We start from the raw sequence: 26,278 nt of genomic DNA on the forward strand, positions 1-26,278 counted from the left end.
GAAGAACCTGAGCAAAATCTCTGATGAAGAAATGGATTATGTGACCGGAAGCTGGTTCTGGGGTTTGTACTCTTAAGTTAAAACCATATGCATCTCCATTGATCTCAAACTTGACCTTTCTGGAGCCCCATTGTCGTAAATCCATTATAGTGACGGAAAACTAATCCCAGACGACAGCGAAAACAAACCTAACATTACGTACTGCTGCCTCTTTGTATTAAAAACACTCTATTGAGAAGCAGACGCAGGAAACGTATCGAATTTGTCACCAAGGTTAATGCTCATCGAAATTCGATCTGTTCCTGACAGTGGGTGAGTTTTAAATATTCAGAACTAACAAGAACAAGACAAATCAGCTGCAGTGAGCTGTGATGTAACCCACTCCTTTAACTGTGCCCTGACATCACTGTTGGGGAGGGGGCTTCTGTTTATTTTGCTTACAGGTTTTTACCTTCACTGCCACATCCTATGTTGTGTATATTATATAATTACTATAATGGACGAGAGCCTTGTTCCAGGGTCTGAAAAAGAACACTGAAAACATCCTCACACAGACGCGTTATGCACGCACCACTGGTCACTTTTTGTTTATGCCTTCAGTGCAGAAAACAGCCTCTTGTCAACCTATATGCATCTGTCTGCAACCGTGGTGTTTAATTTCTGTATCAGTGGCAACTCTGCTGGTCCATCATCCCGCACAGGAGAGGCAGCGCCGACTCTCAGCCGCCAAGCAGAGGCAAGAAACACGGCAGCGGGAATGGATTTGCTATGTACCTACAGACGTACTACCAGGTGCTGGAGCGACAAAAGTGTATTAAAAGTCACAGTGTGTGGATTCTGCACTGGTGGTTAAAGTTATACGCAGCTGTGAGGACAACTCTGTGACCGCTATTAGTAATTCATCATCTTTTTACCTTTTTCCAAGGTGTTGGATAAGTGCAGCGGAAGATGGGTCAAACTTTTTCTTACTTTAAAAGCTTAAATGTCACAGGATGTGAAAACTTTTCCCTTTCAGACTCTGACTAAAGCATATGATAACTATTCATGCTGTGAGCTGTGGATTTTTTTTCTTGCCATATAACCCAATCTGTCAAAGCTTTATCACCGCTCTGTGTAGCCAATCGAATGGCTAATCAGCCCATCTACCCAGAAGACTTTGTTCTAAAGTTCACAGTGCTGAGATATCTCTCAGCTGTGTGTTATGGGCCACCTCTGTGATAGCGTGAGTGATTGGTACAAATGTTCCGGGGGCACGATTTGCTCTGGCCTCCAGGATGGCTCTCATTTGATCTCTAAGTGCTCTGCGAGGAGACGACGCCGGGTAAGGATATTATGACTCACGGCAACCCCTGGCTGTCATCTGTATGCAGAGTTCAGCACTTCCTGTGCCAGAGGGGGAAGAAGCGCCATCAGAGGTCACCCCCCAAACATCCCTCTGTGACAATGACAATGGAGACGGTATTAACAGGCAGCTTTGGGTCTGCCTCACAAATTTAGAGGTGACGCCTGTGACCTGAATCAGCAATTTGGCTGCTCTGGAAGGCATCGTTACACACATGCACACGCACGCACACGCACACGCACACACACACACACACACACACACACACACACACACACACACACACACAAGAGAATCAGTTGATAAGAGCAGGGAAAGTTAAAAGTTCAGGGTCGGAATATATTTGCTGTTAACTATGCATACGTGTAAACAAGACTGCGTCAGGTATCTTGCGTCCATTTGGTGCGTAGGTTGTGCACATCCTCAGAAATGAAAGTGACTAATCAGCGTCAGACATGGTGGAGAGATTTGAAGACAAGCTTTGTGACCAGGTCCCAAATTATCCACATTTTTCGGATCATATTTTCCATCCTAATCTTTCCATTTATCTTTGTTAACGTAAACCGCACGCAAATGGCGGAAAGAGTGGTCTGAGTCAAAGAGAGCGGGGCGATCTACAAGTCTGAGTGGTGTGCCCTCTGCTGGAATCCTCCAGTAACACTCGAACTATGTGAACAATGACGCTCACGATGCAGGCGGTTGCATTAGCGTGGTCAGACAGCAAGTATACCGCTGGCTTAAGGGTGTAGCAGCATTTATTTGTGTTCTGCATTCATACTCAGAGCACGAGCTGTACATAGCGAATACTGCAAATAAATGATTATTTCACCCTGCGAGTTCACATGGGCACACACACACGCCTGATCACATTTACAAAATATGCACGGAGCCCCCTAACGCGGCATGCAGAGACCATCATGTAAACATTATGTGGTACTATACTGTATATGACCCCAGTGTTTCCTCGTGTGGCCCAGTGGGGAGAACATAAAAATACATGAAGATGTAGAGGGAGCTCCATCCATAACCAAGTGGACAGTGGTTCTAGGCGGCACAGCATGGGCCTTTAACTAGCTGCCTGTTGTATACTCATGGGCAGGCAGGGCTGAAATATGAGGGCTGAGGACATGAGGTCTTCCCAGAATGCTAAACTCCCCCCCCCCGCACCGTGCCCTGCAACCAATCTGACGCCTAATTAATCCTGAAGGTCTTTTGTTCCGCTGAGGTTTTCCCTCTCTTTCCCCCCACTGCACTCCATCCATCCTCACCTCCCTCGCTCCCCCTGCAGCCTGCCTCTCATCCCCCCCCCCCCCCCCCCCCCCCAACACACAGAAATACACCTTCTTCCAGCCTCTCCCATTTCGTCTCCCCCAAGGGAGGCGAGATGCAGCCCCCCTCCCCAGAGAGTAGGACAGAGCTAACAGATGTTGTGTTTTTCTTTTTTCTGTGGGATAATTTAGTCTAGAGAAAAATGAATGACTTGTTGTTACATCTATTCCCAGTATTCCACTAATTATGCTCATATGAGAAACTTTCATGGTTTTATTTATGCAGATGTGCAGCAATGTGGAGACAGTGATAAAGAGCAAAATGACATTTAGCAGCAGACTAATGTGCATCTTTTTCACTCGCAACCTCGAAGGGCTCAGGCGTCGTGTCTTTAAAGGAGCAGCTCAACATTTATGGAAATGCATGTATTTTTTGCCAAGAGACAGATAAGATGATAAATGCCAATCTCATGTCTGATGAGTAAATGTGAGGCTGCAACGAGCTGCTGGTTAGCTTAGCTTAGCATACTGACTGGAAACAGGCTCCAATAACAGAAATTTGACGTTAAAAAAAGGTTACAGGTTTTTTGCACAAATAAACACACATTAATATATCGAGGGTCAAAGTTCACCGAAGTTTAACTCCATTCTGCAGATTTGCTTCGCAAAAGAATGCAAATGTTTTTCTCGCCCCCTCGCTCATGAAGATTGGAAGTGAAGATTTGCAGATTTTACCATTAAATTCGACTCCAGATAACAAAATGAAATGTGATCAGCCTATAGGTGAGAGATATGGAAGTGATTATTTTAACATATGAGGTGTGTAAAAACAGCCCTACTCATCCTCCAAATAATGAGACATGCTGCTTTTAACTGCCTACTAATACAGTGACACAGTGGTAAACACACATCAGAGGCAAAGGTCAACAAAACTACTGCAAAATGGAATATTTCTGAGATTATACTCGATCAAATCACTCGATCAACCAGTTTCAACATTTTTAAGAACTTGCAGGGTTGTTTTTCTAAAATTTGAGGAGGTTGAGAGCTCGGCCCATCGCCAGTGTCACATTGGATTCTGTCACCCTCACCTTCAGGTGATGTTCAGAGCATCGTGATTTATTCAGCTGATATTCACTGAATGATTCAGTATTCTTTTTTCACCGTGGAGTTTTTACTTGTGCAGCTGCAGCACAGTGAGGAGCAAACTGAATGAGGAGAGGGTCACCGAACGTCACAGAGCACAAATATGTGTGGTGAACGTCCCACAATTCTTCAGCCCAGCAGCACATCCATAGTTAAAGTTTGATTATTAATTATTATAGAATTGTAATATTTAATGTCCTGTGTGGTGATTGGTCTACAAATCCAACAATTTAAATGACCAATTTTGTTTTGACACAATTAGAAGAAATAATTCAATAATCATTTTTATATTTTCTTACACAAAATAGTTTATTATTATTCAAAATAATTTTATTTTGTTACTAATGAGAGAAATAAAACAGATCATTTGTATAAAAGGTTTAACATTCTGAATTGGCTGTACTGCTCGTCTTGCACATGATCACTGCAGCTGCTTTGGATGTTTACCACACAGAAGTCTGCATGGATTAAAACTTGGTTTTGAATCCAAACTTCTTGACGAATTGCTAAATCAGGCCACACCTGCTAGATCGGCTGTTGTTGCATTTCGATTTATGAAAATGAATAAAGGCGACACTGATTGAAATCATCCCAAATATCAGCTTGTTTGTGAATTAGAACAAGGATCTATAACTATAACCTCTAATGACTGCATTCATTATTACAGGAGTTCCTGAGACACAAAGACCGCAGAGACATGGAAGAGTGATGTTTCCCTATTTCAAACAGTTCTGCAATGTTTTTTCTTTTAACCATGATCACAGTCCTAACATGACCCTAACCAGCAGTTTATTATTGTAACCATGACAACGAACATCCCCTAACTTTAAAAAAATCTTTATATCAGCACAAACCATGATCTCTCCCAAAACTGATCCAGTTGCTTCCAAATCAAAATTGACTTTATCATTGTCACATTGTATATACATACATATTTCATTCAGAAAATATCTTTACATATATGTTAAATCAAACTAATATTGCACTAACATACATACACATACAGTAAGCTATGTTTACTCAGTTGTTTTTACAACTTCAGGTTAAATATTCCAGGTTTTCAATATAATCTATTTTAAGTATATTAAATGCAGTATGTTTGAAATAGCAGTAAATAAATGTAATGTTGTTGTGGCTGCTGCTGCATGTGAGTTTAAATCAACATCTGTCGACCTGCCTACGTCTCCATTCGGCGCGTGTGACAGAATGGTCCACGGCTCAGTGGCGGGAAGGTCATTTAAAGGCCAGACATCCAGACCTCTCCTCCCTCCCTCTTCCTCCCTCCTCCCCCATCCGCTCCTCTCCTGCCTGAGAGCCAGAGATAAACCTACACATGCCAGCCACACAGGACCAATAGTCGTGATTTATCGGCAGCCATTTGGTACCTGAACGCCTATGAAATTGTAATGAACTTGATTATGCTTTTAATGAAGTGTGAGAGGTTCTTCAGAAATGATTATAGCCATGCTCCGGCTCACAGCTAGCGGCTGCGGAGCGGCGGAGAGAGAGAGAGAAGGAATAGAGGACTGTCACGAACAATGAGGACTTAGCGATGGTGGCTCAGGATACTGTACAGCAGGGGTGCCGGCTGGAGTGCCACGCTTCTTTGGAATAGATTACAGGGGCGTTTTACTGTAAATGTGAGGTGACTTGACCCGACCAACCCCATTTGAATTCCTCCTTGCGAAGGGTTTTTCCCCCTCAAAGCTGCATGCTGACGCGGTACATTAGATTCAATGGCCTGCAGCCTCACATTTTGCATACATATTAGACAGCTGAGGATGATCCTAACCTTTGCATGTACGGGATACTCCCATTCAGACGGAGCAACATTATTGTTCGGTAATTTCACACACAAATCTCCACTGCACCATGCTGCCGCTTCTTTAAATACCACAGGGTGATGTAGGCGGACGCTCAAAGGGCATACAAACACTGGCTTTTTGCTCAAATTACTATTGAACATCAAGTGGCAAATTGTAATGAGATACTTTACGAATGCACACTAGGAATTCTGATTTGGTCTCATTTACAGACGTCAGATATCAGGACCCAGTGACGCTCTGTTAAACATTAGAACATACCATCATTATTAAAACATGGGTCTTGTTAGCTCCACCAAGGAAGTCATGTTTTCACCTGTCTGTTCGTGGTGTTATGCAGACCTTAAAGGTGAAGCAACAAAGTACACTGTTCACACATCGTACACACAGGTCTGTCTCTTTAATACATTAACCCTGATACGGTCATTCTGTTTCAGATCTGGAACATGGACTGTGTTTAAAGATGGACGACACATGTCCACTTCCTTCAACCATACAGAAATTAAGCCAGCGTTTGTATCAGCCATCTTGCTTGTTATGTCATCTATATTTACAGTCTACGATGAGGTCTAGGATTTATTTTCTCACCTTCTATAATTGCGAGATGATTGTGAGGAATTTTTCGTCATTTTCATGTATTACTCAGAGAATAATAAGTGGATGTTTATGAAAACAATCACACCTGTGAAATTTGGGGAAAACTTGTTTGAATTTAAGGTGACTGTCGGGCTGTGACACATAAACAATCTACTGAATCTTGTTCTACTTTGTGTAATTTTGTTCATTATTTTAATAATATTGTACTCACCAACGTGATAGCTAACTCAGGAACATGGTGACACCATAGGGCTGCAACTGACTTTTATTTTCATTATATATTCAGTACTAATTTATTGTCTCCTTTAACATAGTTGAATCGATCAAACTAAGGGTCTGAATGATGATTTATCTTTTGTATCTTCTGTCATATGAGTTTTTGCTTTGTTTTCCCCCTGCTGTATACACATACCTGCATGAATACAGAGTTATCTATTATACTAACAAGTTTAAAAATGGCTCACATAAGCTGAGACAAGCAGACTGATATACATATCTATGCTTCAATATTGAAGATTGTATACATGTCATGAAAGGATTTCCAGGTTCTTTACTCAGCAGTCAAAAAACTAAAAACCTTCAGGATGTTAGTTTTCAAACACCTTTTTCTCAAGCTAGTCCTGTGTGCAGCTCAGTTGGATCTGTTTTGAGATATGGAAGAAAAGCAGCCGACAAAACAGATATTTATTTGAGATAAACTAATCATTGGCTGGTGGTCAAAAGATCTGAGCACATTGTTCTCCAGCTCTGGGTTTGTTGATAAGGAAAAGCTCCACATTTGTCTGTTCAGAGAATCTGTGTTTGCTCTGAGTAAAGATCAGCGGGCTGAAGATGTATGGACTGAACCGAACCTGCCTTCACTCAGGATAATAAAATAAGGTTCTGAGAATTACGTTGTATATAATTTTCCTACACAGCTGCGTGTTCTCTCTGTGTCCTGCTGCTCTCATACCTCTTACTGTTCAAACTGGACCTCCAGACATCAGAAGGAGAAAAGTGGATTTGTTCAATGTGTGAGTTTGAATGATAGAATTGTTTCAGTAGTTATCATCCAGCTTTTACTGGGAATTGCATTTTGATTAGTAAATTAAAAAGGAGAAACTGACTCTGTAAATATGGATGATGACCAAGTTTTCGGTTCACACATTAAATATAGATATCTTGGTGGAGCGTGCGATTTTGTGTTCAAATGTTCATATTTTTCCCTTTTTGTTATAAACAGATTCTTTGTGCATCTGAGGAGCTTCTCCTGTGTTCAATTTGCCAGCGTGCATAAAGATGGGAGAGTTGGTTCTCGCTACATGAACCTGACACTACTCTGTGAAAAGCTGCACTGAAAATTGTGAAGCTGTTCACAACTCTTTATAAACCAGAAGAACAAAAACGGAGCTGGGTCCTTTTTAGCAATTCTTTTTTCTTAAAAAGAAAAAAAGAAAAAAAGAAAAAAGAAACGATTTTGATGATTAAGTGTCTGTTGATACTACTACTTGCTGATTACTTGATAGAGAACAACACATTTGCAGACAGCCTGTTAACAAGCTGATTCTTAAAAACAAACAAACACATATTTCCTCTTGCCTGAATAAACACTCGACAACTTGACATTCTATTTGACTGAGTGAGTAGAAAGTGATAAATGCAGATGTTTTACACAGCGCCCCCAGCTGTATGGTGATAGTCACAGTTGATCCTGCTGCAGTAGCTGTCACCATGTGTGAATGTGTCACCATCACTGTCCACATGCTGAGGCTGTAACGCTGTCTGAAAGGTCTCTGACGCTGTTAATCAACTCCTCTCTAATGTGTCATTCACACCTTCTCCCTCCCTCTCTTTCTCTCCCTCTCTCTCTCCGTCTTGGTGGATTTCTATCTCAGACTGGGCGCTCGGCCGGGCGGCTGTTGTCGCTAATTTGTTGTGGCAATATTAATTAATGATCAGCCTGTCACAGCTGTTTATATTGAGACAGATTAGAAGTGGGAGAGATTAGACAAAGAAAACAATCTGCGAGCGGCTCGGTGGCTGACAGGGGTCACCTTCACGTGTCTGAAATCATATTCAATTTGCTGCGGCGGAGGCTGGGAAATTACTCCACTTGACCAGCCAGTATCCTCCTCTATCTGCGATGCTTCACTTTTAGAGATAACTAAATCAATTCACTCTGAGCCGCAGACAAGTGCAGGACAATGTGCGGTCGCATTTCATATCAGCTGACATGATGAAAATTTTTTAATATTCTGTAGTACCTTTATGTGACCAAAAAAAAGTAGATATGCTTAAATTTTCATGCGCTCCCTCCTCCATTAATCCTAATTTTCATTCAGCTCCCCCATCAATCACATTTCCCTATTCAAATGGAGCTTAATCCGAGGTGGCAGAGCGCGGCGTCCTGACCACTGACCTCTGCACTGTCCTTCCTCGCGGACCCACCGACGCCTTCACACCGCCGCACACAAAGTCTCCGGGCTCAGTTGACTTGGCAACACCGCAGAGTGTTGAGACGGCGACGGAAGATTAAGTGGCCAATCACGGCCTGAGCAGTGGGGTAATCATTCCACTTGGTAAAATGGGTGTCAGGATTACTCCGGCACTTTCTCACATCGCTGTGCAGGCTTTAATAGGGCGAGGATGTTTCCGGTGACTAGAGAGCTGTGGATTGGATTTAACAACAGTTTCCTACTGGCTGATTAATAATAGGGACCGAGGGCTCTAGATTAACAATCTAAGCTCATGGTCTAAAGTGCATTTAGGCCATGTCCAAATCCACTTTGTTAGTTTTACATGGGAAAAAAGGTTTCCGTGTGCTTCACTAAACAGGTGCAGTTTATTATGATCATGCTAAAGAGTGACGTACTTCTTAGTAAAAATTGCAGCTGCTTTCTGCTGCCTCATATAAATGTACCTGATCATACCTCATTTTAAGACCGACACGGCAATGGGCACTCCAATGGACGCACATTACTTTGCATGTAAACGTCTACTTAAACAACGCAGATGCTTAAATGTGAGAATTAGAATTATATGAACACAATTAGTGGGTCTTTATCACGAAGCTGTGAAGGCTATAATTATCAATTATTTACTTCTTTTAATAAGATAATGATATTTAGCACCCCTCTTCATCCCCCATCCCCCTTCACTGAACTACTATATATTGTAGATGTGCTATTGAGCAAGGCAGTCAACTCCCAGACACACTGAGAGAGCTGCTAAATGTAGATGACTGTGGTTGTACTGAGCATCTCTCAGGGATGTATACGTGGACGTCAATGTGAGGCAAGGCACCTCTGTAGAACGTATCCTCACTTTATTTCCCTGGATAAATAAAGGTTAAAGGAAGGAATAAAAAATTAAAGTCCTTGCAGGAAGATAAATAGCTCTTTAATGTCAAGCAGACTGTGGTCCAGTACCTCCTTTCTTGGAGTGATTGTTTAAGTCGATTCCCACAGAGCAGAGGAGGGACAGAGGAGAGTATCGGCTATATCACTGCAGGAAGTTATAGAGCTGGTGCCAATGTGTACTTGTCAGTCTGCTCGTATTAGTCCTTAGTATGTATGTGAAACCAGCTCTGGGAGGAATACAGCAAAATGTTTGAATGTTTCATAGGTGGGACGGGATAGTTCAGTTCACCACAAGTGTGTCGAGCTAATACTGCTCCTCATCCTCATATTCCACTCTGCAGAGTTAATACAATATCCTAAACTAGGAATATCACCCTGTGGTTGTATGCCTCTGCCAACCAGTGCGGTTTCCTTCTACATACATTTTCCAGATTCTTTTAAGGTCACTGTAACCTTTGACCTGTGGCTACTGAAATCTAATCAGTTCATCTTTGAGTCCAAGGGAACATGTTGAGTTTATCATCACAGAGATTCAGAAAAACTAATATTCACATTTCTGAAGCTGGTACCAGAGTACCTTTGGACATTTCTGTTTAAAAATTGGCTTAAAACGGTTATGTGACTATCAAACTCTTGCAACCTCAGCATGAGAGCAGTGGTTGGTTTCTGGTTGTCTTCGGGAACTGCCGTGTTTAATCAGGGGTCAACAGGGGCCCGAGAACACATTTTTGCCCCCAGACCACCATCCTAAGGAGATAACTCCAACCTGTCTCCATCGCTGTGTTTGAGCATTAAATCATTTTCTTCTTCTCTGAGTCCCTGAATTCATTTTAAAAGACAGAGCAGAAGTGTTGTCTTAACCCTGTGCTATACCTCTGACCCTGAGCTGAACATCAGCTGCTGGTTTACCTTGTGGGTCTCTATCAAAGTAAACCAATCAATCACCAGGTTGTGCATTTAAGTTCTACAACACTACAGGGAATCATTTAAATGACCCAGAGCGTCTATAGCTAGCAGGAGGATTTAGTTTGTGTACATAGAGTAACATAGGCACATAGATACAGTACAGCCAATAAAACTGGTGCTGCTTAAATGTTTTAAAGTTAGATTTTTCTCTTTAAGTGTCTTTCATATTGTGTGATTATTCAGATCTGAGTAGTTTGGCTGGCACAATCACACTCAAATATGCAACTAGTCACTGGTGATGCTTTCAGACAATGAACTCTGTATATTCTCCTGAAATTTTGGAGGGGCTGTATGTGAGACCGCAAGTGTCCAAGTCAGTTGTCGTCTCCAGAGATTTTAATGCCAGTGCCCTAAAATGTACAGAAAATGTCTGAATGAACCCAAGTGAGAAAGCAGCAGGGAAATGTCTGGAGGATTCACTATGAGTGAGTGTGCATGTTGATGACATCTTTAAAATACACAACAGAAGCAAAACTGGAAAACCCTAAAAGAATAAAACTATCAAGTCGACTCAAGTGTCGATGTCCTGTAAACAAAAATGTGTTTTCCACAGGTGAATATTATATTATATAATATAATATTATGTTTCCTGTATGGTCTACCCAAGTTTCTTTCATTACTCGTTACTAATACTTACTAATAATAACTATAACTAACTCTCCACGTATTTCAGCCTGGCAGTTGAAGAAGTTAAAAGAATGGCTTTAGACATATAACCTGTCCACTTTCTCTTTTTTCAGATCATATCAACATAAACCAATAAAAACAAAGTATAGTATCATATCTTAGGGAAATTTGTTCTAAATTCTGCCTGAGCCCATCTTCTCAATGAGCCTTAATCCTGCTACAGGTATAGAGCCAGAGGAAATTCAATTCTAGGCAAAGAGAAATGGAGCTGGCACACACGCAGTACGTTGGCTTACCTCCATAATGTTTACGCGTCACATCTGCAGCGTAGTCAACCGCTGCCCATGCAATTAGTGCTTGGCAAGAAGATTGAACATAGAGGGAGCGTATGTGAGCTGGAAGGTTTCACATCGCCACGACACAGCAGCCGAGACATGTTACACGTCCTACCCACAATGTCAGGTCTGGTCACATGTTCGTTTTTACATGCCGGTAAACATATTGTATACTCGTTCTTTTACAGATGAAAATAAAAATGCCTCTCGAGTCTGGCAGATGGCGCGGCTGACTTTCAAGAAATTCCACAAGCGAGTGCTTTCTGGAACTAAACGGGTGCTGCAAATCCTCTTAAAATCCTCTTAGACACCGTGGCAGCGGGGAGAAAGAGAAAAAGTTTTCTCCCGGGCAAACATGTGCAGGTTTGTTGGGTTGATGTCGTGCTCTGGGGGAAGGACACAGTCGACAGTTTATTTCTTCGAGGCTGGGAGAGAATATTAATACGACATGTACCCTACAGGACACACAGAACAACAAGATGGTGACGGGAAGCTTCAAGGAAAGACTTTGGAGAGCGGACGTGAACGGCTTAATTTGTTGGATATAAGACTTCAAGAGTATGATGCTTTACACATTATTCTGTGTTGTATTAGGACAGCAGAGGCAAATATCATTAGTTTCACAGTCAGTTATGCCTCTCATTAACCACCCCCTACTCACTACAGATAGATCTGCTCAACGGCCAAAGAAATAAAAGCCTTTCAGACAACACTGATGTTCTCTGCCCCAGTAACGACATCATTATTGCAGGACTATGACGTACAACAACAACAATGTTGGCCAGCAGAAAATCCCACAATACATTTTTTATGTTTATTTTACATTTAGTATTAATACTTTTATTGCCAAAAAGCACATTAAATGACCATGTATGAATAAACTTTGATGCGCTGCAGATTTGCCTCGTGCCGATCATAAAAAAAACAACTACACTACGCTAAAACTTAGAATCGATCTGTGCTGGCAAATACAAACCTGTCTGTCTTTATCCTCACAATAATTAATATATTTCTTAGAAGAATAAGAAGGAGTACAAGAGAGAGAAGGCTGAGCCGTGCTGCCCTCTCACCTCTTCCCCACTTTTACTCCTGACCATGCTGCATGAGCAATGCATGATGGTATATATTGCTAGTCGACAGTTGTACACTACTTTTCACAATGCAATGTGGAAAGCAATGAGTCTACTGTATAGGGTATGATACAAACTTTTGGACAGCACTACAAAACAGCAAACTCACAATGTAATGATCAGTGAGTGATCTTGGACACAGCCCTGGACAGCTGGGATATAAAGTTCAGTCTCAATGCAAACAATAGTCAACAACTAAAACCAGTGCCACTATCTACTCAGCGCAGTTTTTGCATCCAATGAAATTCTGCAGCTGAAATGAAGTTTGTCAACAAGTGCCAGCCAACCCAGCCGCTGTGTCTTTAGGCTCTCCAATTTTCCTCAAGTTTCTCAAAAATGAGTTTCCTCGCTCTGATTGCTATTTACATATTTGGGTAAATGAGCATGGGATTGGGCGGTTTGTTTGTCAGTGCGCTCTTTGCTTTCCTATCTCCTTTGGGCAACAGATCGAATTAATGTTTGTAGACACTGTGATGCCACACATGAGGAAACAGGAGTTTTTTGCAAAATTACAAAACTCTGCCAATTACAGCTCTGCAAACACACGAGACGGTGGGAGAAAAAACTCATTAGGGTTGTGGTAAAGATTTCTCTTATGTTAGACAATGATTAGCTTAATTTACATGCTTTTCAATTAAAATAGACCAACAAACAGTTCACCCAGCAGAGCACAGAACACAACTGCTCCCACTCTCACATCTGTGATTTGTATTTTCACTACATGTGCTATTTTTGACAGTGTAAATGTCAGCAAGTGTTCACATGTCTTTATCAGCATTTCCACCATCTCTCCTTCCATCCCCACTCTGTTTATCTCCTATGTCCTTTCCTCCTTAATTACTTGTTGAAAGGTGTTTGGCTTTTCCCTGCACGCCTGCTGTTTTGGTCATTACAGGCCTCTGTAGGAAGTGAAGTGGCTGCCAAAGAAGCTTAGCAGAGGACGGGCGCAAGTGATGTGTCTGTACTCACCTGGGGTAAATGAGGACAAGTCTTCCTGCTGGCTTTGAGGCCTGTCCTCCCCTCAGGGGCCGTCCTGATGTTGAAGAGGGCCTGAAGAGCACATTGGGCCGCCTGGGTCTTGGCCAGCTTCTTGCTGCGACCGCAGCCCTCAAATATCCGCCCGTCCACGCGCACCGCCATCACAAAGCTATGCAGCCGTCGGCCTTCGGCTCGCTCCGAAAGGCAGGCGTAGCGCAGGCCCGGCCGGAGCTCATTTAACAACGCCACAGGACTCTTGGGGGCTTCGGGCTCTGGAACAATTCCACCCAGCCTCTGCTGCGCCTGCACCATCAGGTCCAAGGTGTGGCGAAGCAACCGTCCATGTCTCAGTAGCTCGCTCGATAGCAACTCGCTCTCAGCGGCGGAGTTGCAGAGCGAGAGGCCATCAGAGCAAGGCGAGGACTCAAATTCCTTAAAAAGCGTGTCAGGGATGTCCGCCTGGTCTGAGGTGAAGTCAGCGGAAGGATTGGAGATGTTTCCCATGGCAAGGTGAGCCTGAGGAGCGTTAGGGAACTGGATGAAAGACTTGAGGGCCAACTCTGCAGCCCTCATCTTAGCTTTCTTCTTTGTGGGGCCCGTGCCCTCGAAAGTCAGCCCATTCACCTCCACAGCGATGGAGAAGACCGGGGCATGCACGGGGCCTGTCTGCGATACCATGCGGTACTGCAGGCCCGGCCGCAGCTCATTCAACTGCACTAGAGCGTTCTTTGGAGCCTCAGACCAGGACAGTTTCTTATAGATGAGACGGAGGTGACAAAAGTGGCCATTGTTGTCTTCCTCCAGCGGCCGTTTCCTCTTCAGTCCAGAGCCGCCGCTTCTTGTAGAGTCGGAGCAGAAAAGCGACTGGCACTCTGCAGATCCTATGGTGCGATCCTCTAAGTTACCGATGTTACGGTTCTCCTTTACCTCTGCGCTGCTGGTACCTGCAATGAAAACAGCAAAAAGAGTATCATTCACTGTGATAAAAATGAACCTTAGAACACAATAAGGAAGAAAAGCATGTGACAATCACATTTATCCTGCCTGAACAAAATGAATCAAGGAAAATCTCTCAAGGCAGATTGAGCCACTTGACACACAATGAAATGGTAATGAACAAATCTAAAATCATGATTTCAGCCCACTTCATAACACAGGGCTCTATCATATTTAAGTGTTTTAAAATACAAATACAAATCCCCCTATAAATGGCGATGTTATCCGCCAAATCGTTCTGTAATCTGCCTCCAAATTGGTTCTGAATCTGTTATGCGAGTGGGAAACATTGGTCCCCGTGGCCAACGGCAACGCATCAATCCTATTTGTGATGGGAAGGGGTGTTGGCGTGGAGTGGTAGCCATTCTAGGAAAGAATGAGAGAAATGTCTGTGGCCCGCTTTATTTCACACTTGTATCCTTCGCAGGAGCAAAGTCTGAAAAGCTGTGATACGCTCTTCAAACCTAGTTACAGGGAAGTGGTGACGTGTTGCATTTCTGGTGGAATAAAACATGTTCGTTCAGATATCATCATGAAAATGTTATTGGTGAAAAGGGAGACAGATCAAGTTGTGGCATTCACTGGTGGGCTGATAGTAGTCCTAGAATAGATGAGTGTGCAGACGGGTATGTACTTATCTATTTCTAATTTATCATAAACACTCAACTTTAATATTTAATAGCACACTTTTGTAAGATAATACAGATTTTAGCACACACGCTGACACCCAGGCACAATCAAATAGCCCATTTCCCAAATAATGAATTATGTGGGTGACAGGAAGATAATTTGCATATTAGGCCAACCATCGAGAGAGTTAGTGCAGTGTGCCATCAGAGAGAGAGAGAGAGAAAAGAAGCAGCAGCTTACTTAAACTGTCCTCGTCCTCTGTGCTGCTGGTCCCAGGGCTTATGTACTTGAAGGGAGCGATCAATGCTGACAGCATACTGACTTTCTCTGGAGGAGAGACAAGAGACACGCAGAGTCAACAAGAGGGCAGCGGTGGAGATGTTCTGATAGTTTTATCGATTAAAAGCCGCAGATCAGCGTTGTCCCAACACGGAGACAGAGACGGAGCTTAAGTGAGCGGGAGTATACATGCAAGGCTGCTCCTGTCACCCGCACATAAATCATAAATCTCACACACACACACACACACACACACACACTATATTTGCCCCTAAGGCTGTCTGTTCTGCTTCATTTGTCGACAAGTTTCATTCACAAAAATGTTACTTTGAGGGATAGTTTACCCAAAAATGAAAATTCACTTATTATCTACTCACCCCAATGCTGATGGAGGGGTGGGTGAAAGTGTTTGAGTCCACAAAACACTTTATGTGTCTCAGGGGTAAACAGTGTTGCAGCCAAATCCAATACAATTAAAGTAACTGGTGATCACTTCTTTAAACGTATAAAAACAAAATGCTCCCATACTGCTCCTGTGGTGTGATCCAAGCCCCGACATTCAAATTCGACTCTAAACGGCGTCATTTACACCAAGTTTTTTGCCTGAATGTCGCTGATGTCCTCCTCCTAGTTACTGCAGCACTTTTCTTTCTGTTGTTTTTTTATCCCCAGTTACTTCAATTGTATTGGATTTGGCTGCAACGCTGTTTACCCCTGAAACTCCAAAAGTGTTTTGACTCAGACACTTCACCCACCCCTCCATCGGCACAGTGGTGAGTAGATAATGAGTGCATTTAAATTTTTCACATTACAAAAGGCTTCAAGTCGTTCTGTTGGAATCTTTTCTTAAGTAAAGTGGTCCTTAATGAATACATGTGAGATGAGAGAATATTACATACCCCAGTAGTGCAGTGTTATAACTGATGATGACACTGGACAGAGAGCTGCATAACAACCCTGATGATGATCTAGAGTAATCTATAGGTTATCTGCCAATAAAGTCACGGATTGTAAAAGAAGGGTCTTAGCAAATTGGCAGTCATGATGATGATGATGATGGACAGAGTATTCATTACCTTCAAGGAGGTTATGTTTTCACCCCTGTCAATTGTTTGTAGCGTTACGCAAAAACTACTGGATGGATAGCCATGAAACAAGGAAGGCCCCGGAAGATCAGGGAAGATCCATTCAACATAGTTTTTCTCTTTCTTTCACATAGAGAGGGGCATTTTTAACATTTTCATAGATTTCTCAGAGAATCTTTCATGGATATTTATGACAAATTTCCAAACAAAAATCTGTACCTAGCAAACGTAAATATGGTTTTGTAAGGAGCTGTTGGGCCTCGGCAGAGATATGCAACAGACTGAGCGCCTTTATACCTTTCACATATTGTAGTCTTAGCTGTGTATTTAGGAGATAAAGGCTTTACTATGTTACACGACGGTCCGGCCACTTATCAATAATACGTCTGGACCACTCCCCCATTTCATTCATACCGAATAGAAAAGTTCCAACGTCAATTGTTTCTGTATAATTTACTGTCTGTATTAAATGGAACATAATTATTTTACAGGTGCTTTTTTCATTGTGGCTTGAACAATGAGTCTCAATCTCAAAAAAGTATGTTTCCACCTCCTCATGAAAACTAATGACAGTGCTTTAGATTGAGTATTTAACTCTTGTGATATGATGGGTTTTTAATTGAATAACAATTCAAAAGCATACATGAAAAGATATTTGACATGTAAAGGTATTTCACTGTCATCCTGTGTCTGGCTTCTCTTCATTTAGACATTGAAAATCCTCCATACAGACCCAACACACGTGTGTTGGAAAACTTCCTCTCTTCATCAGCGCTAACTTGTCGACAGCAGCTCTCTCTCATTTCTCCCTGGGGTCGGCTGCTGTCCAGGTGTGCGTGCTGTTTACAGTGTGAAGCCCTATTAGGGCCGTCGCTTGATCTGGCGCTCTCCATGCAGCGCTGAGCAGAATTGACAGACCAGTCTGCCTCCTTAATTACAGTCCCTCTCTTTCCCCAACATCAGCTGATAATCAATAAGAAGAGAAAGGTAAGGGGGGAGGAAACGGAGGTGGACAGGAGCAAGGGGAGGTGATGAAGTACGACAAAGCAAGAGGAGGAAATGGAGGTGGAATGAGTTGATGTTGATGTGTGGAAGGGAAGACGGTGAGGCTGAGGTCAAGACTCCCTCTAAACTCCACCGTCCTGCAGAAGTATTAAGACTTGTAGCGGCGCCACATTACAGTGCAATAAACACGTCTTGGTAACGGCGAAAGGTTGAGAATGAGCTTGCCCCCCCCGGTGTTCTCTCTCACTGTTCACTAGAGGGCCTCAATGAGTCACTCTGACTCAGATGGATTCACTGTAAACACCGAGGCTCTAGCTGCACTGGTCCTCGTGGGCCAACATCACAATACAGGCATTTGCATTCTGACCTAATTACGGACTGAAGCCCATCACAAGCAGCAATTTGGCCCGACATGACTCCCTCGGCCAACAGGGTCATTATCCAGGCCATTTTCAAATCAGTCTATATTGTTTTTAGAGCCTATTTACAGTGAAAACATGGCTGTCTGCTGTGTTTACCAAAGTGGCAAAATTTGGAGTGGTTAAGTGTCTGTTGGCTGTTGCAGCATATTCCAACTCTTTCTTGTGCATTTTCTCTTTTGTGGAGAAAAAAGACAAACATAGATCAGGATGAAATTACACAGGAGGTCAGCAATTATCACACAGGAGCCTGAGCTTTCACACTGGGGCCTGTAATGCCTGTAATGCTTGTAATGTATGTTTGATAATCCTGTTTTGCCAAAAGGGTCTGAACCACCCACTCAGCTTCTGCCAAGTTAAATGGCCCAGTGGGCAAAGAGATACCAGTGCCTGGTGTAAACACATGCACACAGTGTGTATACACGTGAACATGTCATGAGTTTTAAAACCAGCTGCTACAGTTTAAACACATTTATTCTCTGCAGGAAATTCGCCAAAGTTGTGAAAATTCAGATCTACAGGTTGCAACACAAAAGCAGAAGCCAGCATGTATATATATATATATATATGTATATCTTATTGATTTAAATCAATATATTGCCAAATATGAGCAGAGATGATTTATTGTTTCGGCTGTGGGTATTAACCTTTGACTGTATATAAAGATGGACGACATGCTACCCAGAAGTGAAGCCAAAGTCTCTCAGTGGCCTCACGGTGGTTGGCTGCTGTGTAGGTAATGAATCTTGCCTCCTCGCCGTTAGTGGATGGGACATGGACCAAACTAAGCAGTCAGAGCACACGTCAAACAGATTTTTTGAGCGATGAGGTTACGTACAAAATCAATGCAAAAATGTGAATAGATGTGAATTAGCTTCACCCGCTCGAGTTGAAATATCGACTTGAACTAGAGCGAAATATTTAAGTGACGCAATGTCTCAAAAGTGTGACATCCTGACCTATCAGAAATGAAAGACAAAATGATTGCTGCTGAATGTGTATGATACAACCAGCTCTATGATGATTTATATCAAGACTGGGCGAAGAAGTAGAGGGGCTTGGCAGGAAGTGAGGCAGGAAGTGGACTACCTGGTAAGTTCTGAAAATATGTATCTGTTATACACTGTTGGCCACAGTATAGCTGACCACAACAAAAAAGAAGTCACCAGAGTCATTCCTCTGGGAACCACGAATGTCTGACTGATGGTCAGGGGATAATTCATAAACTGACATCACCATCTCTGAAACACCAGAGATATAAAGAGGAAACAAATCCTCTGCACTATCCTCAGTGTTTGCTGATGTTTTGGACTCATCACTGGGCTCAGTAAAAGCCTGAATAGGCTCCTGTTGTATATTCAGAGGATATTTATTCAGGTGACTAAGTTCACAGTCAGGCGGGCAGTCAATAGAGCTTTTCTCTAAAGAGCTCTTCAGGTCTGTATAATTTCAAAAACAATTCTTCTCACTTTCAATGGACCACAGTTCATTTCAAATGTCTCAGGAAGCAGCTATTGAGTAGAAAATATCATGTTTTCAATAACACTGATGCTGAATCAACTGCACAGTTGTAAGCAGTGCAGTTTAGAGGTCATCCTCCAAATGCCACCTCTGATCGTTTTTTGACAGGTTTATGAAGCGCCAACTCAAGCACACTTGGCTCTGATTTATGACTGAGCTGTGTATAACATCAGAGGCAGTTTTTGTTGGTGTTTTCCAGTATGCGCTGTGATTGATTTTCCCAGAGAGATACAGCATATTTTCCGCCTTGTAAATTAAAATGCGCTGCACTGAGCTCACATAGAGCTGATTTATTTCATAATAAATGCTTTATTGTAGCAACAGTGTACAGCTTTACGGAAGGAACCTTGATACTAACTTGATCTAAGATAAAAGATGGAAATAATAGAACTATTATTATAACAGTTGATGAAAGGAAATATATTTCTTCCTTACAGAGACTTTTCAAACATCAACCAATGTAGAGTTAAACCAGAAAAACAGTAGTTCATTTGTAATGATTACAGAATCTTGCCAAAATGTTCTTTCTTAAAATCCTTAGGATCAAGACTAAGGACAGTTGATACATTTAAGATAAAGACAATGTTTTACTTGAGAAAATACATCACAGTCAATACAAATAAAAATGTTCTTTTGTGTTTTTAGACTTTTTACAATGTACCCTCCAACGTCAGTAGAAAAACAAAATGCAGTTTCTTAATTAGAGACTCCATGAAGACTGTTGTATTTTGCATATCTATGTGTGTCTTGGAGGCTGTTAACCAGAAGTTTGGCAGTTTGATTCCCGTCTACAGAAACAGACAGACACGGAAAAAGAGATCATATTACTCCTATACCTTATCATCTCTGCACTGGCTCCCTATATAATCCCAAAAATAATTTGCTCCCATACAAGGCCATTAAAGATCAAGCACCATCATACTGTCTCCCCAGTGCCTGGAGATAATGTATGTTGTGTTTTGCGCTGTACAAATAAAATTGAACTACATTTAACAGTTATGAAACTCGCACAATGTACTCCAAAGTAAAGTAAGCTTTTAATTTGTATTATTATTATTATCATCACATACTTTTATTGAATAGCTAATTCTGACACATTCTCATAATATTCTACATGATATTGATTCTAATTTAACAAGTTTAATTGTTAATCTTTAAATATTCACATTGCTGTTGCAGGCTCCAGAATCTATGACCAAACTGCCAGCAGTAGAGTTGCATTGTGGGTAATGTAGCTACCAGGTATTGACAAGAAAGCAGCACAAAGATACAATATCTCTGATACCGCTGCATCCAATATGTTCCATTCATTTTTATCTTATTGTCCATAGTGAGACTGTCACTAATAAAACTGTTAGCTCAACCAGTGCTTGTTCTCTTGATAGAGATACACTCTGTAAAACATTTATGTCAGATTTATGTTTGAGAAGAGAAGTGCAGCTCGTTTTTTGGGGTGTTTTCTTTTCTTTTTCAGTTAACGTGGGTAATCTGGTACATTTGTCATCTGCATTATCCTCATACAATCCTCCCTGCTCTGAAGCAACCAGCTGTTTACAGAGCTACTGTCATGGAGAAAGTCCATTTGTCTGCCAGACTGTTTGGCCACCTTAGCTCTTTTGCACAGAAATCCTGTGGCGTGCTGTCAGGAGACACACATGCCTCTGACCTGAATGTCCTCTGTGCATGTAACTAAGAGGTTAAGAAGTGATCTGCAATGAACGTAGCCTTTTCAAATATGCCGGCCTCCGTGCAGTAATATCCTCCCAATGTCTATGCATGACATCAGCATTATGTGAATCCTCACTGCAAAGCTGAGTGGAAAAATCCTGCCTGTTGCAAAGTTCATCAAATGTGCCACCAGTTACCTCACATGCCCTTCACGGTACCTGTCATCCATCCCTTCTCATTCACCAGCAGACGGGCTGAATGAGACAATGGGTGCCAATAGTTCCAGCTCACTACGTCTATCTCCCCCACTGCACCAGGACACGGTGTGAGAGAGGGCGACAGAGAGAGGGAAAGAGGGGGCGAGAGAGAGAGAGACAGAGAGAGAGAGGCCATTCATTTGTTTCCGCTGCACAAAGGCAGGGAGGCAGAGGAGAGCCAGGTTAGATAGGGAGAGCCTCGGTCAGACGGCTACACACTCCTGATGTGACAAAGCTGATGATGGTTTCCATTCACAATGACTCTCTCTCACTCTCTATCTCTCTTTCTCTCCTTGCTTCCTATATCAGTTCTGAGGAAAGAGTAATGAGCCCAATCAGATTTCCCCATGGTTCAGCATAACGAATGGGTCAGATGAGCGACGGGAGACACTATTGAAACAGGCGCTGGGGGAAATCATTGACTCTCACCCTCTCTCTCTCCCTCTTCCTCTATCTCTCTCTGAGTACACCACCTTCTTCTCTCTACCGTCTTCATCTTTCTCTCAGTGTTCCTGCAAACCTTCATCAAAAACCACTGAACCACTAAATGAAGGCTGCGTTGTTTCTGTGCACCTGACTCCTGTCACTTCTCTTCTGTGATCTCTGAGCAAAGAGTTACAGTAAAACAGACCTGACATCCCCTCCAAGTTTGGTCTTTATGTGAATACAGAAGTCTAAGGCTGGAGATATGCATTTAGTTATGTGTTCACCTATGATGACTTGCCTCATGCATCACTGGTCTGATTTGTGCACATCCCCATGAATCAGTACTACACAGGATGCAATATCCCTATGATGTTAGCCATAAAGGAGACATACGTATAATCAGGTTACTGCTGCAGCTCCTCTTTTCAATCTGAAACACTTAGCTGTGGCTCCTGTCTCTTTAAGGCCCTCCTCCCAATTAAACATAGTCTGCACTGATTGGCCAGCTGCCTCATTCTGCTGTAATTGGTCAACAATTTCCAGCGTGTGTAGAAAAACCAGACTCGGCTCTCTGTCATGTTACATGACATCACAATGATACGAAAGTGTCGAGGGGTTTCAGGGGCTTCAGGATCAGTGTTAAGTGTGGCGGAGAGGAGCTGTTTTACTTTGCAGATCTTTTACATACACAAAAAACCAAAAAAATCATAATATAGACATTAATGAGGCATTCAGGGTTTACTGACAGGAAAGCAGGAATGGGGACAGAGAATGAGGGAAGACACTCATAAAGTCAAAGTGCCATGGCGTACCCAAGACCACGGCTGCTGCAGGAGCACTCAAGCTGTCCTTTCATTTTGACCTCAACACCACACCTGTTTTGTGACTAGCTAGCAGAGTTAAGAGAAACTCTTTCCACAGACCGATTGAAAGATTCAAATAAGACACACAGAGACACATACACACACACACGATACGTGAAATGTGAAAACAATACCAGCCACGCTGTCTCGGCTGATAATAAAGGGAATTGAGAAGCACCCAATTTCAAGCCACTTAGCTGTGCAGGACTGTAACTGCACTGTAAAAGTAAAAAGTATTTTGCTTTTACTTTGTAAATCTCATCTCCGACGTCACTGTCGAAGACAAAGATCCATCCAAAGTGGATTTTTTTGACTCATGAAAAGTATCTAAAATGTGGGAAGACATGACATTGAACCAATACATTTAGGTGTATATTTCACAGGTTCTTTGATGCTGGGCTCGATGTTTATTGACTGTTCACATTGACAACCTTCAGTGGTGATAGTTACTGACAGGATGTGTTTTTTTTTTACCTGTGTACACGAATGCATGAATCTCTGCTGGACATTTAAGTTTTAATCTGTCTTTGGCTGACGTTTGTCTTGACCATGTGAGTGTTGTTATGTACATACTGAAGCTACAGTGTGCATGTTCTGAAATGCCTAGAGTTATCCTTTAATAGAGGGCAGAGGGAGTAAAGGAGAGGTGGGATGTGTTAGCACAGACTGATGGATATTTAGCACCTGATTAGCAGCAGAGAGGACAAAGTAGCCCGGCCATCTGCTTTGCATTTGCACTTCTGGCCATGAATGCCAAGGACAGAGTCATCGCTGTGGACACTGGCCCTGCATGTTGTGTGTATTTGTGTCAATGTTTTTGCTGTTTAATGTTATATCAACTTCATCACATACATTTATTTTCAGAGAAATGTAGTATATTACCAGTTTTTCAGTTTATGGAAATGTATGTAATGTGCAGTTTGGACTGCAAATTCACATCATTGCATCATCAACGTGTTATTCCTGCTGATGCCTTCAGGCAATTTTCTCACTTTCTGCTTATTCTCTCGAATTTAACGTTCTCATTTGGGGACTCAGCTTGGCAGGCTTCTCTTTTCATTTATTTTCATTAATCATGTTGTGTGTGTGTGTCAGACACTCGTTTTCTTCATAATCTCAAAGTTGTTTGCAAATATCTTATTTAACTTAAGCCTCAGGGTTGTATTCCTCCATCATCAAGTCAAAATCACATTTCACAGACTTCTGTGTCTTCTGTCTTAATATTCATTTAAAGAGAAATATAAAATATGTTAAATTTCTCATCTGTGTGAAAAAAAGCTGGTTCTGATACAACAAAAAAAGTTGTGGCCGAGACAATAGACAATGTGGATGTAGCTGTGAATGAATGAACACATTCTAAAAGGAGGAGGATTCACACCCAACCAGGCAGCACAGACGATCCATATGATCACCAGTTTCAAGACAGACACAAATTACTTTTCTGAACAAATAGGGTCATGATCTCCTCTTGTGCTCCTAAGTTATGGTGTTGACTAATGATAAAGATAATATTTTTTACAGAACATTATGATGGTGCAGAGAAGTTGACCTTTTGTGTGAACTTTGTCATAATCAGCAAATTAATATTAATTGGCAACAACATGTCGTGTGACTTCAACCTTTGACGAGAAAATCTTTGAATTCAGATAAATTCTTGAGCCAAATAAAAAAAAAAAAATCTCTGACTCGTTCTTAAGGTTTCAGATTCACAGGAATATATAGGACAGACGGATAATCTCGAAAAACACAAACAAATTTGTGAAATTCAAACTTAATTATGAATCAGGCTAGCCCTCTTTATGCCAAGCTAAAATAAGGTGCACAAATCTAGCATACAAACACTACAAGACAACAATGGTGTCAATCTTCTCAACTAGTAAGAATGTGATTCAACATATTTCCCAAAAAGTCATTAAACACAAAGTAGTCAAGATTCACATCAGTCTCCCTGAACTACACTAGATTTTGAGATGCACAATATTAAAAACTTCCACTGTGTGTCTGATGAACCGTGTTGTTACACAGTCACAGCTACAGCAGAAGCTTTGTGAAGCTTTTCCTTTAGAGAATTCAATAATAAAGAAATCTCGATCTCAAACAAAGGCTGGTTTTATCATCAGTGGAAGAAGCCAAGAACATTTGTAGTTCTGGTTAATCTGACAACACTTGTGTTGCCAAGACAAAATGAAACTGAGCCTAAAAGCAGCTTAAAATCTGATAGAAGACAAATTAGTCACAGGGAGTGTGTTGTTACCTTTGATCAGAACTGTACGTCACAACCAGACATTAAAACATGTAGAGTACATGTAGAGTATTTTGATAAATCAGATTTTCCTCTGAGGGCTACACTGCTGTCTATTCTTTCTCTGCTATACGACAGATATTTCCCTCAGTTCATTTCGACTCCACACTCTGTTTCATTCTGCTGTACTCTGCTGCTGCAAATACGTCAGCTTCCAACACCATGTAACACAACGACAGATAAGATTCAGCAGAGCCCTTTTTTCAATTCATAGGCAGCGAGGGCAACTTCACTCACTGAAACTGAAGTGGCCACAGATACAACAATGTATTCCACTGTGGAGAGTGAATTGCTTAATCATATTGCAGGATGCCACTTTTTTCCCCCCCACCCCTCTGTCTTTCTTCTCTTGCTTTTCCATTTTGACGGCGAGTACACCCTCCTGCTCCTGAGAGCCCACTCGCCATGGTTGAGTGTCACTGAGGAACTTGCTCAGAGTGTGTAACGGCGGCGGATTGTCGCCGAGGCCCGGGCAGACGGTGCGATGCTACAGCGGCCCTTATGATCACACAGCAGCTCTGCTTTGTCGTCCACGCCGCCGCCTAACACCACTCACATCTCCTCGAGCACTCACCTCCTCAGAGACACGCTTCCTTTCACTGGGATAAGACTCCAGAATGCTGTCATGATAAAAGCTTTTTAATGTCATATCTCAAGCCTGAACTGTATAAAAATATGTTCTTTTGACACAACAAAAAATATAAATTTTTCACTGCGTTTTTTTTTTTTTTGGCGTGCATCCTGCACCTTGAATAGAGAGTATCTCGCCTTTGGACGACTGTGTGATTGACTGCAAAAGCTTTTAGTGCCAAAATTGCAGTATCTGAATAATAGTAGATCAGAGAGCTGAAAAGGCCTTTATGAGAAGAGTGAAGGCAAAGAAACCCATGAGCCTAAAACTGAACTTAGCCCTGTTTGAAATGTCAGTGCAGCCTGGTGACAGAGCAGGAATAGAAATGTGCAGAATGAATCCCTGACGCTGTTTTCATGCTTCACCCGAATATCTTTTGGCAATTAAAGGCAAACATGCATGCTTTTTTTTCTCCCCGCAAAGTTCTACACAGATCACGATCGCTACCTGATAAGTGGTGGATTTAATGCGTACCCGCTTCCCTCCTTAACAGAATATTAATGCAGGCTTTCATCCATGAGAATGACTCATTTACAAGCATGCAGCGGAAGCAGAGGACTCAAACCTGGATGAGGTTTGTCGCCTCGCTCGTTTGATAACAAGCACTCGAGTGTATTTACAAGGCAGAGCGAGCGAGATAAGTGCA

At 42.1% G+C, this 26,278-nt stretch overlaps 1 protein-coding gene across 1 annotated transcript in view; it reads right to left on the reverse strand.

The window, feature by feature from the left end:
- The window catches only part of adarb2 (adenosine deaminase RNA specific B2 (inactive)), a 221,803-nt gene that overhangs the window by 50,268 nt on the left and 145,257 nt on the right, over positions 1-26,278 (reverse strand). Inside the window, exons 3-4 of the mRNA XM_069513099.1 lie at positions 15,417-15,503; positions 13,542-14,494 (exon numbers count right to left, since the gene is read on the reverse strand). Coding sequence (XP_069369200.1) covers positions 13,542-14,494; positions 15,417-15,503 — 1,040 coding nt within the window. The remainder of the gene's footprint in view (positions 1-13,541; positions 14,495-15,416; positions 15,504-26,278) is intronic.

Source organism: Paralichthys olivaceus, chromosome 17 (assembly GCF_024713975.1).
Source record: "Paralichthys olivaceus isolate ysfri-2021 chromosome 17, ASM2471397v2, whole genome shotgun sequence".
Taxonomy (NCBI): Eukaryota; Metazoa; Chordata; class Actinopteri; order Pleuronectiformes; family Paralichthyidae; genus Paralichthys; species Paralichthys olivaceus.